This window comes from Brachycentrus maculatus, unplaced genomic scaffold, assembly GCF_059751285.1.
Source record: "Brachycentrus maculatus isolate JH-2025_06_01 unplaced genomic scaffold, ASM5975128v1 h1tg002134l, whole genome shotgun sequence".
NCBI lineage: Eukaryota > Metazoa > Arthropoda > Insecta > Trichoptera > Brachycentridae > Brachycentrus > Brachycentrus maculatus.
In genome coordinates, this window is record NW_028282657.1 from 807 (window position 1) to 14,172 (window position 13,366).

General features: G+C 33.3%; 2 protein-coding genes across 5 annotated transcripts; one reads left to right on the forward strand and one right to left on the reverse strand.

The window, feature by feature from the left end:
• Positions 1–1,373: 1,373 nt before the first annotated feature.
• On the reverse strand, positions 1,374–10,174 carry LOC148298365 (putative cytochrome P450 301a1, mitochondrial). 3 transcript variants are annotated; one of them, XM_088276933.1, is made up of 10 exons: positions 9,726–10,174; positions 8,875–9,112; positions 7,490–7,683; positions 6,772–6,967; positions 6,091–6,212; positions 5,452–5,558; positions 4,261–4,496; positions 4,113–4,178; positions 2,559–2,772; positions 1,374–1,714 (listed from the first exon to the last, which is right to left on the reverse strand). In XM_088276933.1, the coding sequence occupies exons 1-10, from the start codon at positions 10,093–10,095 to the stop codon at positions 1,598–1,600; spliced, it is 1,860 nt and encodes a 619-aa protein (XP_088133059.1). In that variant the 5' UTR covers positions 10,096–10,174; the 3' UTR covers positions 1,374–1,597. The 3 variants fall into 3 exon arrangements, with proteins under 3 accessions (XP_088133059.1, XP_088133058.1, XP_088133057.1); XM_088276932.1 differs by having other exon boundaries at positions 9,708–10,174; XM_088276931.1 differs by having other exon boundaries at positions 9,681–10,174.
• Positions 10,175–10,591: 417 nt separating this feature from the next.
• On the forward strand, positions 10,592–13,354 carry LOC148298366 (putative N-acetyltransferase san). Of its 2 annotated transcripts, XM_088276929.1 has the most exons (3): positions 10,592–10,750; positions 10,875–11,198; positions 12,621–13,352. In XM_088276929.1, exons 1-3 carry the CDS (start codon positions 10,743–10,745, stop codon positions 12,811–12,813), a joined length of 525 nt encoding a protein of 174 aa, XP_088133055.1. In that variant the 5' UTR covers positions 10,592–10,742; the 3' UTR covers positions 12,814–13,352. The 2 variants fall into 2 exon arrangements, with proteins under 2 accessions (XP_088133055.1, XP_088133054.1); XM_088276928.1 differs by lacking the exon at positions 10,592–10,750 and having other exon boundaries at positions 10,852–11,198; positions 12,621–13,354.
• The last annotated feature ends 12 nt before the right edge of the window (positions 13,355–13,366 follow it).

Consider the following 13,366-nt stretch of genomic DNA (forward strand, 5'->3'; position numbering starts at 1 on the left):
AACGAACGCTGCCGCCGTAACGCCGCCAGCCACTTCGTTCGGCATATAAGCCAGGCCAATCGAATCAGCAAACTCTGAGAAGCAAATAATCAGTCACCGGTCGAAACACAAGCGACGACAGAGCCATCTGCACAAAGTCAATCCATCTAAATCATCTTTTCCAAAAAAACCCTTTAATCTGAGGCGACATGGGCCCGAAAAAGAAGAAACCTGACCCTCCCGATACCCCAACGCCCCAAGTTCCAACACCATCTACCTCTAAAGATGGTAAAACTGATTACCCAAATGTTCCAACAACTGCTTTCGAGCACAACAAAGCTCATCAAAAGCAGAGCCGAACAGGCTCTTAATGCACTAGGCCATTGCGGCAATATTAAAACCGCAATTAAGGCCGACATTATGGAATGTCTGAACGACATCATAATTGCCAATGCTTCCCAGGAAGCTGAACACAGATCAGAAATCCTAGCCACAAAACTGACCTTCCATGAGAAGGCACTGGAACAGGAGATAAGGCACAGCGCGAGACTGGCCGCCCGAATCTCCTCAACAGCCCAAAAGGATGCTCCCTCCGTCTCCGCTCCACGAGCGAGCTACGCGAGGGTTGGCTCCGTAAACGCCGCCTCAACAGTGGTTATACAAAAGTACCAACCGGTCACCAAACAAACTACGCGCCACACGGTCGTAGTTCAAGGCAAAAACTCAGCAACTGCCAGTGAAACACTGGAAAAAACGATCAAAAGCACGATCAACGTGGCTGCCTTGGGGATAGGCATACAATCCCTAAAAAGAGCAAATAACAACAAAATCGTCATCCAATGCGATGACGAGAAACAGTGCAAAAAGTTAAAAGATGAAATAGCTAAAAGCGATAGCTTGAAGGCTCAAATTGGGACTAAGATCAGACCCAAAGCCATCCTTAAGGGGATAGACGCCAGTCTGTCCAAAGAGCAAATAATCAACCCTCTATTTAATCAAAACAGCACCTTAAACAACGGAGAGGCATCTGCTCCAAAAGCAACGGTGCTATTTACGCTGTCTTAGAAAAAAGACAACAACAAGAAATACGCCCTAATTTCGGTAGAGCCGGAATTATGGTCCACACTAATGGAACTAAAAAGGGTGAACGTGGGGTTCGAGAGAGTCTGGCTCTCGGAGTACATGGCAGTTATCTCGTACCAAAAGTGCATGAGCTACGCACACTCCGCAGCTCACTGGAAAAATAAGGAGGGATGCTGGAGGTGCGGTGGAGAACACCGGCAGCGGCATGCACAAAACACATAATTATTATTTTTTTTAAGTATAACTTCATAAGTTAATTTTTAGGCATTTGTACAGTATTCAGTTAAATGTGGTATAATAAAATTGATGTATATGTTTCAAAGTATTTTATTTTTATTAATAGATTATGTATTTATCAGAAATTAAGAATTATGTCTAAAATATGACAAATAAGTGCAATTAATTCATTTCTAATAATAATATCATGTAGTCATCTTTCTGCAACTCTATTGACAAGACTTTTCCAATTTAAATTGCAGTTTACGAACTTTCATTAGATGGCTTATACCAAATGGATAAAATATTCAAAATAGTTTTATTTTTCATCTCTGTCTACAAACCTAAAACGCAATGGGGTATCCGGCATTGTTATTAGTTTGGTGACTGGTGTTACATCTCCATAATTGTACTCAACTTTATATTTCTTGATAATCTAAAAAAATAATAAAAACGATTGAAAAGATTTCTACAAAAGAAACCCGTTTTATTTCTCATTTTCAAATCCTCGTTGGGAAATAAATAGAAAATTATTTAAAAATGAAGTAAACAAATCAAGGATTATTTATTTATACGCAGTGAAAGATTACATGAGTATTTTAAATTGATTTAATACATTCCAATCAAATAAAAAATCAACATAGTATGGACCAAAAAATACAATAATGTACTATTACATTCGATAAGGTATGATTAATTTAATAACCAAGGTAACATTGGTTTGCTCAATTTGTATAGCAGCAGATGCGGCATCAAAGGTCCCTAGTTTGAATCCTAGGTAGGCAGTTACTTTTCAGAGATTTAATTATCTAATGTTTTGTTACAGTATAAGTGGGAAGACCTCTTTTGGCACTATTATCCCAATAGTAAAACTTTAAAATTCTAGCAATTTTATATGAAAATACATATATATATATATACATATATGAGTATATATATATATATATTTTTTTTTATTATTTATTTGGCAGTCACCCAGTGAAAGGATGTTTCCACCAGTGTCAAGTATTATTTTTATTTACAAACAAAAAAATAATAGAAAATAATAATAACAATTAATACAAAATTTCATAGTTTAAATGCGTTTAGCTTTATCATTTTATAAATTATGCCCACAATTCTAGAATTAGGTTCAGAAAGAAGGGTGCACACTTGGGTGGGGAGTTGGATTCCTGCCCGTGTTAAGCTATTTAGAAAGTTCTCCTTATCTGTTGTCAGCGGACACTGATTTCAGATATCCTTGCGCAATAAGATATAAAAATTAAAATGTTAAACTGGACCTTAGCAGTTAGTGTGGAGAGCATGATCTCGGCTAGCCCCTGTCCTATACACTTTCTAGAACCGTAGCCAAACGGTAGTGTAGCCAAAGGATGTAACTCCTTCACGTCGGGGTTTTGCCATCGCTCGGGATAGAAGCGCTTAGAATCATCGAAATTCTCCTCCTTTAATCCCGACACTTGCATTGCCATCACCATTGTTGTTCCGTGGGGGATTCTTGATGAAATCAAAAAGTATAATATAGGAAATAAACAAAGTTTATTTATTACACATTGAAATAATTTTTTATCTGATCAATACAAAATTATTAAAAATTTGTAAGCAAATATAAATTATTAGTAAATAAAAAGCCACAAAACTTAGATGCAGCTTCATGATACAACCGATACAATATTTAAATTAACTAAATAGAAAAAAAAAAATATATATATATATATATATATATAAAGTAATTTTTATTATTATTTTGGTGTCTGACGCCCCCTTATTTAATATGGCTTAAAAGGCAGGAAAGCCCGAGGAGTAGGGGTAAAATAAAGGAAAGGGTTAATAATGAATGAAAAATTAATTTACTAAGAATTAAAAATAAAAAAATTCTTGTGTGTATACATTGTCATATTTCGTAGTCATACAGGAGAAAGTGACCAAGTGCATTTTTTTACAAAAACGTGATCATTGACTGTTTGATATCTTACTAGCTTAATATTGCCCTGAAAAAATCCCAAAGGATTTTAAACTTGGAAGTATAACATATTGACTTGGTAAAAATGACTAACTGCATTGATGTTTATTTTCTTTCCAAGCAAAAGTGATTTGAATGGCCCTCCTTAACATTTTACGTTTTGTTAGTTGGTCACTTTCCTGTACGATTGCGATATATATATACGGTAATTTTTATTATTATTTTGGGGTCCGAGGCCCCCTTATTGAATATGGCCTAAAAATTTATTGCCGGCGGAGAAAAGATCAAGGAGCAGGGGCAAAATAAAGGAATGGGTTAATAATGAATGAAAAATTAATTTATGAATTGTAAAAAAAAAAATCTTGTGTGTATACATTCTGTTGTATTTTATACATTAAATAAAAATAGCAAAAAGCATTTTTAAAAAAAGAACTACACTGACAAGCCACATCAGGTAGCTCAATGGGTCTCTGCAAAATAAAAGATTCCCTGAATGCGATTACACATTGAAAATGTATAAAATAATACACAGTTTATGAAGGTACACAAAGAGTAATATATCTGTATAATCGTTTTCGATTTTGTTTTGAGGTTTGTTCACCTCCATAGTGTAGTGGTTAGTGCGCTAGGCTACCATGCTGTAGGTCCCGGGTTCGATTCCCAAGAGGGTCAAAATAAATATTAGTGATTTTTCAGTCTAATATTTATTTAATATGACCCTGGACTGGTACCAAAAGCGGAAGGCTGATCACCTTTCCTTCGTGTATTTAATGATCCAGATAACACTGCTTCTATATGATGCAGTGCCCTATGCACCATTGGGTGCGGATAAGGGTTAGAAAGAGAATAATCGTTTTAGAACAATTTTTCTTACCTGTAATGATCCACTATTACATTCTTTGGCAATATTCTGGTCAATACGGGAAACGGAGGCACCAATCTAAGAAAAAAGGTAATTATTCTCTGGTATGCCATACTCCCTCTAATGTTGGTGCCCCTTTAGTGCGTTTATTACTTTTTACCTGAGACTTTCCTTGATGCAGGCCTTTAAGTATGGCAGCTTGTTTATTTCGTCATAAGTAAGACCTTCCACATTCGGATTGAGGGCCGACTTTAAATAAGGCAACTTGTTTTTTTCGTCATAAGCAACGTCGTCTTCCTCGCTTGGTAAATTAGAATTAAGTTCTTCGTACAACTTTTTCTGCGCACGTTGACTTCTTGCCAAGTGGTACAATATAAAGCTCATTGCACTTGTTGACTAAAAATATTAATTTTGAATGGTTAAAAAGCAGGGTAAAGACCCAGTTATTGACACTTGAGTAGATTGGTTCATTTAATATCAATTTAAAACCAAGCCATTCATCATCATATCATTGTATTTTTTTTAAATAAAAAATAACCCGCAAAGCCCCTTTCTTAGAGGCTTCCCTGCAGGTAGGATAGAGAAGATTGATGAAAAATACAACACAAACACCCAGACCAATTGAAAATAAACATTTCTTGTATTAAATTTCTAATTGGTAGAAATCAGATCCGCAATTCCTATTTCGCAGTCAAGCATCTACCTAACTGCACTATGGTGCATGTCTGCGTATAGTTATGCGTAGACAGACGCCGCATTAATTTTAATGATCAGTTCATTTCAAACCGTTATTTATTATTTTTAAATAAAAAAAATTAAAACAAGACAAAAATTTGAAAAACGTTTTTCTCAGATATGTCACCAGTTCAGTTTATATTTTCATGAATTTTATATAAGTATACAATGTATTTATTGAATTTTTTATTTTTATTTTACTCAATAAAATAATAACCCATTTTCAATATTGGTCAGTGTAAAAGTGAAAATTTTGATTAATTTCATTAATGTCATTGCTAATATAGGCAGTATATCTACAGAATAAAAATGAACTTAAAATTTTCTATTTTAACGCCTATCTGCTCCCAAATGGTGCATAGAGCATTGCATCAAATCAACACGGTGTTAACCTGACCTGATTCTCGATTGCATGAAGGCAAGGTGGTCGGTCAGTCCTGCGCTCCAGATCTGAGAGGGGAGTAAATATATTTGAAGAACTACTAATACATAGAGTCCCTAGAGAATAAATCATATATGAATATCAAATAATATTCAATTACGAGTGTCAATAACTGAGGGGGTGTAAAAGCATTTATTTTGTTTAAAAAAAAAATTATTATCAATTTGTTCTCACAGAATTGACCCCAACGATCAGCATGTCCATAAATGATGTAAGAATATCCTCAGATTTCATCTTCTCGCTGAGTAAGAGGGCCTTGATCAATGCTCTGGGTTCGGTATCTAGATAATTGAGAACACATGCATAATGACACTGGCCAACAATGATTTTTTAACTGAATTTTCGATGACTGATTTGGACTAAGTTAATTGTTCTTATTCAACTTTATATGGTGACAAGCTTCATATTATTGTTTGTATGGACCCCATACATTGAAACCGTAATAGCGGTTGGTATCTAGGCATGTTTTAGTCTAAGGTCTAAGGGATTCAAAAAAAGTATTGATAAATGAGTAACAGTGGAAATTTATTAACTTATTAATGTTAAATACGATAGCATTATATGATTTTATATATTCATACATAAATAATAAGATAAACTTTGGTCATTATTAGAATTAAAAATATCCATTGCCAAAAAATCTGACGTTCTACATTTTTTTTGCTTTCGTTTTCAGGTATGCAAAGTGCATAAAAATCAGTATTTTCATACCAGTTACAAAACAAAAGTTGTGAATTGTTGGCCAGTGTTATCAATCTAAATTATCTTATTAAAACAACATAAATTGAATGATACCAGTGGCGTAATTTTTACCTGAGATTTTAATTTTCTTCTCTGATAATCTGATTTCTTGGTTACTGTAAACCAATTTTTTATCCTGATTTTTTCTATTGTACAGCTCTATTTCTGTTTGCCTTATGTATTGGCCAATAATACTAAAACAAAAAATATTTTTTATTTATATTTACCGTTGATTTTAATAAGGATTTTGCTTTTTTTCTTATTCATAAGTTGCAGATTATCAATCATGCGCAAGATGCGAGTGGCTCAGAATTCGGGGGTTTCAACATAAAATTAAATTAAAAAACATGTGTTTAATCGATTTTGATAATTCAATGAAGATTTTGAAATATAATAATTTGTTTCATGAAGCTGCAACCTTCCTTTTCTTAATGCTTTTTAAATTTTTCAATCAGATAATTCCTCAAATGATCTCAATTCAAATTCAAATACCGCTTAACTTATAAAAACATTATATGTAAAGCTTTTTTTGCAAATTTTTCTCCTCTAACACGCCATGCAAAAATTTTGTTAAAAATGATTAATTCTATTCTTATTCATTTTGACAGAAATGATGTAAGCTTATTTTTAGAGGAAAACCTTTAAAATTAAATTTCGCCTCAGGTCTCTCAACTCCTAAATCCGCCACTATTATTCACAGAATAATTAATAAATCAGTAGGAATGGAATATGTTTATAATAAAGATTTTTTACCTATCTAAAATATTGCAATTATCAATTAATTTCTTGAATGCTGGAGTTTCGAAGGCTTTCCAAACCTGCAGACCGGTTTCACAAGAAGCCAGAGCTTGTGTGACCTTCATGAGGGCCTCTTCCAGCCACAAAGCGTCTCCTTGAGGACTTTCATAGCCTTCTAGAAGGCCCATACGCTCGCTAAACAGGATATGGCCTGAAATAAATGTATGTAACTAATTCACAATTCCGTGTAGGCACAATGTATATGGCACGGTGACAACTTGATCATTGATATATAGCTATAGTTTTGACAAATGTCTAGCTGGGATTTTCTTATTTTAAATAAATAACGTAGAAAGCCTCTATTTTAAAAGCTTGTCTGCAGGTAGGAAAGGAAAGGTAAAATTGAAAAATACACCACAAACATCTACACCAAAAGAAAATATTATAATTTATTGTGCAATTGCTGGGAATTAAACTTGTAATGCCAATTTCGAAATCGAGCGTCTGCCTGGCTATGCCACAATGTCTGTTAATGCTTAAAAAAATACATGTTTATCTATATAATTTCCAGAGGAAGGCAAGGTTTTGCCGAAAATAGTCAGATAAAATGATTTAAAAATGTGCAACAAAGCTGTGTTTTATTTATAAAGTTAAATAGTTAAGTATAAAGTATAAAGCATAAATATATGGCAACTACAGTTTATTTTTTATTAAAAATATTTTTATTCCTCACCCATACACTCCAAGCCCCATTTAAAAAGTCGTTTTTCAAAGCCATTTTCAACCTCATCTTGTCTGTTTCTTATTTTGGGTACTGAAGAAACGAGTTCCTCTGAGCACTTATCTACCTGTTCCTTTACTACAGCAAGAGAATTTTTCAGGGAATTTTCCACCAGAGTGCGCTGCTGATTCCATTCTTCACCTTGCCTATTAAGTCATGGCATATTGCTAAATCATGTGTTATGAAATTCAAATCAAAATAAATAAGCACACTAACATTATTGGGTGGATATGCTGCTGTGCTTTATTATTGTAGGCAGATAAATGATCAAAAGAATGATTAATAATCAATAACTTGATGCCTTTAAATCCAATGCAAAATTGCTTGTAGATTGGAAAATTAAACTAACGCCTTTGAAATATGATTTTAAATTCATCTTATTATTGATTATAAAAATAATATTTTAGAATATATAAAGCATTCCAAAAATGGTCATTAAAAACAGCAATTTTTTTAATAATCTTTATGATACTGCACAGTTATAATAGTAGCCGTTATAAAATATCACCCAAAAATGTATATCACCCCACTATTGGGAAGTATACAAAGAGGGAAGTATTGGTACCAATCTGGGTAACATAAGTATTCAAATTTTAAAAAGGAACAGTTTTATTCATCTTCATACTTCCGGAAATCATACCCGTGACCTCAAACATATAATTTCTAATTTTGTGGCAAATAATATTTCTTAATTTATTTATTAACTCTTATTTGCATCCAATGGTGAATAGGGTACTGCAGTCTGTAACACATCTTGATTGTTACTTACATAAAGGCAAGGTAATCAATCCTGTAATTCAGGTACCAGTCCAGGGTAATATTAAAAATAAAGAACCGTGAAAAGTCACTAATATTTATTTTGACCCCCCTGGGAATTGATCCTGGGGTCTCAAGCACGGTAACTTAACATGCTAACCATTACACAACGCAGGTAAACTATATGATATTTACAACTACTTGGTGTAGGCAAAGAGGATGGAACGCCACACTAGTCTATCCTGACATACACTCCTCGCTTCGTTCACATCCATACATCTAGTCATATATGACTATCTAGTCATATATGCATCTAGGCATATATGCATCTAGGCATATATGACTAGATAGTCATATATGCCCTCCGATTATGCAGACTTTTGACACCACCAGATTTTAGGTTCTTATTTATTTCATTCTGTTCTCCCACTCACATTCGCCACATATATTTTTAGTCATTCTCTCGTTATCCATTCGCTCCACATGTCCATACCATAAATATCAATTTACTTTCTTTAAATGCATATTATGATAGTGACCAAATAAAAATAAACAATGATTATAAATTTTCATTTTCTTACACAGAATATAACCCTGGAAAGTCAAATTTCCTGTGCTTTGTTCGGTAAAATTCTAAAGAATCGAAAGCTGATCTAACTGGCTGGGGACCCTCTTGGTTGAATATGCTTTGCATATGATCTGGTCGGTTTAGTAACACAATATCCCCACCAAAGGGACCCACTATCCGAACCACAGGACCATATTTGTCAAATAAAAAGGATACAAGCTTCATGCGTTCATTTAATTTAAAGAAGGAACCTGAAAAAAATATTTTTTAAATAGCTGACGATTTCTTACTTCCGGGATAAAATGTTTACAGATAAGTGTTCTTTATTCAAAGATGGGAAATACAAAGATATAACTATATGTAGCCACTTTTATATCAATTAAAAATATATGTGTAGTAGAATCTGAATGGAATTTCCTCTCTTGAAACATCTTCATTTTAAAAATAAAATTTTATGGCATAGTTGGAAGGTAGGTACGATAAAGATTGATTATCCTATGTCTTAAAGTAGTAATAATTAGAAAAGGGAGGGTCTAATGATATTGTCAAACAGCAATTTAAAATTATTTGCATCTCATTGAAAGGCTATAATGTATGTTTAAATTTTTTGTGATTATAAGTTCAGTCAAAAAGGGATTTTTTTAGTAATATTTTTTTTTTTAAATGAAATCTGCAACAATTTTAATTATAAAAATAAAAGGAAAATGGGGTGTATCCTAAACTTAACTTAAACCCTATCTAAACTTTTTAAGCTACCCTTATTGGATTTATTGGACTTATTAGTAATTAATGTTTATTATATTAATTTTGGTTAAGTACCAGAACTTAAAACATTAATCATAATACTTCTTGTGATCTGCGTACCAGCTGCCGGAATATACTTCCACATGTTGGCAATGTATCGCGCAGCAGGAGGTCCGGGAACATCTTCAAATGAAAGTGCCTGAGTCATCATATTACTGGAATCCTTTGCAGTCCCTTTCATGGATTCAGATATCCCCTTTAAACTACCATCGAAAATTGGTGATACTCCCATAGATTGCTCAATATGGCTGAATGGATTGGATGATATTGGATCATCTCTGTTTAAATTCTTATCAATCCGTGGATAGCCGGTCGGCACTTTCACATTTTCGTCGATTTGGGGGTTGACACCTGATGCATACAATTTTAGCTGAGGAATTCTTAGGAATTTGTATCCATTTTTAGTGACGTTTCTTTTCACTGTAAGCATGTTAAATAGTATGAAATGTAATATTTCGTGCTTAATTCTTAATTTCCACTTTTGTAACCGTCACGCAACACCATTTATATTTAAAAATTAGTTCTTATGTTTTTAATCTAATTTTAAAAATTTACTGTTTAGTAGTTACCTACAACAAAATTTATTGTTTCTTTTTAGTGTGGTAATGTTAAAAAGCTGTTCAGTTTCCATTTACTAGCGTAATATTAGTTAAATTTTTTTAACACGATGAATATATTGACGAAAATCAATAAAATATATTTTAAAAAAAATCGATTCTTTGATTAAGCAAGTACTTTTTTAGGGGAAAATATTGTATACTGGCAATCGAATTTCATAATCAAACTGTCAAGTGCGTGTAGATCCACTAAGTAAAAAAGAACGTCAAAAATACATTAGAAAAGTCGTAGCACGCGCAATGTAAAGTTACCTTTTACTAAATGTTTAAAGATAATTTTACTTTTGCCAACTTAATGTAGGCAATCTCAAATATTTAGGTGTAAACACTGGATTCATGGTCGCCAATAATTTCGAGGGACATGCCGTAGTTTAAGTTATTGAATGTGATTTTACAAATTTGCCAAAGGCTTCCCGGGTAAAATATATTACCTGCATTACAATAAGTAAATCTGAATAAAATGACAAGGTAAACCAAAGATTACGCTAGCACATCAATATATAGCCCTATCGAAACGAAATGTCACTATCTCCATAACCTTATTTCTCGAAATTATCTTATTTTTTAATATGTGTATTACTTTGTATTTAAGATCTAAAACGGAGTTAGGCGATGTCACGCCACATAATATTAAACAGCTGAAGAAATTAAACACAGTAGTTTTTCCGGTATCATATAACGACAAATTTTACAAAGATGTTTTGGAGGCTGGCGAATTAGCTAAACTGGCTTATTATAATGACATAGTTGTGGGTGCCGTTTGCTGTCGGATAGATACGTCTGAAAACTCCCGTAGATTATATATTATGACACTAGGATGCCTGTATCCGTACAGAAGACTGGGAATCGGGACACTAATGGTAGAGCACGTCCTAAAATATGTCAAGCAGGATGGAAATTTTGACAGTATCTTTCTGTGAGTAGTCAGTGTGAATCTTATCTTATTTCCTTTTCTTCTCTCCTTACTACATTATTACCCAAACCCAGTTGTGTGGTAATGTTGATTTCCTCATTTTATATATTCCATGCTCTGTGTCAGGTACAACTTGTATGTAGCGTTAAACATATATCGCTCACTCCTTTCAACAACATCAAATATCAAAAAACTGCAGGAGACGTTTTTAAAGTTTTAAAATATAATAAAATGTATTGAAAATAAATATCTAATTTACTGTGCAACAGATCTTTTTAGGGAAAACCTGAGTGTTTAGTCTCCATTTGAAAAATATTTAGTATTTTTAAAAAATAATTAAACAATACCTTATATTCAAAATGCAAAAACAACATTTTCTGCCCTGTAGCGGGTAAATATTTAGTTAAAAATATGCTGCTTTGCTGGGATATAGTACATTTTCTAGGCATTCCGAAAACATGCACAACCGGCGATTTTCGATATATGACGTTGTTGAAAGGATTGAGCGATACTTGTATTGTTTTCCTTTTAACTCGTAGTACGTAGTAGTGTTTCTGTATTACTAATTAATTGTTGGTTAAACCTTCCCAAAGGTTTTCTCAGTACATAATAAATAAATGCATAGTAAATACTATTGCACAAATAGATTTTTTTGTATAATAGTGTATCACGCAGGAGAATACCGGATCTGACATTCACTTTATATAAGATTTAAATATCTTTAATATAATTATCATCAATTTACATTTCCCTAATTTATATTTATTTACCTCCGTAGTGTAATGGTCAGCCTGCTCAGCTACCATACTGGAGGTCTTGGGTTCGATTCCCAGGGCGGGGTTGAATAAATATGAGTGATTCTTTCACTCTTACCCCGGACTGGTACCTGAAGCGGAGGGCTGATCACCTTTCCTTCACGTGTTTACGATCAAGATAACCCTGCATTTATATGATGCAGTGCCCTATGCACCATTGGGTGCGGATAAGGGTTAGAAGAATATAATAATTAAACGTAAAATCAATACTATTGCACAAATCTATGTTTTAGTATAATAGTAGTGTATTACCACTCAGGAGAGTACCGGATCTAATATTTCAATAAAAACAGTGAATTTGTGTTCTCAATATTATTAATGTTTAAAGCATTTATTTTGTGGTTAGTCATTTTCACGTTTATATTTTTTCACAAAACGTTAGTAATATGTATTAGTATATAACCACTCACCAAGATTTTTATGTCTACCGGTTTCGAGACGTACCCGTCTCTTCGTCAGGACACTCACTACAACAGCATGCAAACAATACTACCCTTCACCACCATAGCACTATTCACAATGTGAATTTGTCTTATTTTTGTTATTTAATTAATTTGCTTTCAAAATACGACTTTAAATATGTGTAATGAATTTGTTCCTCTGTCTCCAGGCATGTGCAGGTCAATAACGAAGGCGCGATAGATTTTTATACAAAGTTTGGTTTTGAAATAGTGGAAACCAAAAAGCACTACTACAAGCGCATCGAGCCGGCGGACGCTCACGTCCTCCAGAAGACACTCCGGCCGACGGCCGCCCTGAGCAACGGCCCCACCAACCACGCCAAGCTCAACGGCCACGAGTGATTCTCTCCGCTACGTTTGAATGTTGTATCTCGTTTTTTTATGTTGTGACGTTAAAGCGTGATCTGTTACAACCGATATCTAGTTATTGTTTTCGATGGACAGTGGCGCTACACAAATATGAATTATTGGGTAATATAACCTAACAAGGTTGATGGATTAAATTCTACTTTTATTTACATATTTATAATGAAAACATGTGACGCGTTTCATCTTATTAAGACATTATCAAACTGCAATTTGACATTCTCTTTATATAAGATTTATATATCTTCAACATAATAATTTACATTTCCCTAATTTATTTATAGATTTCAAATAATAGTACATTTGTATTATTTTTCTTTATTAATTTGCTTGCTTTGAAAATATTAATTCAAGTATGTGTAATGAATTTGTTCCCCTGTCTTGAAGCATGTCATGTCAATTCTTATTAAGACAATCCCATAGAGTACAACTAGGATTTTTTAATAAAACAAAACGCGACACATATTTTCATAATATATATATGTAAATAAAAATAGAATTCAATGCATTAACCTTGTTTAATTTTGGA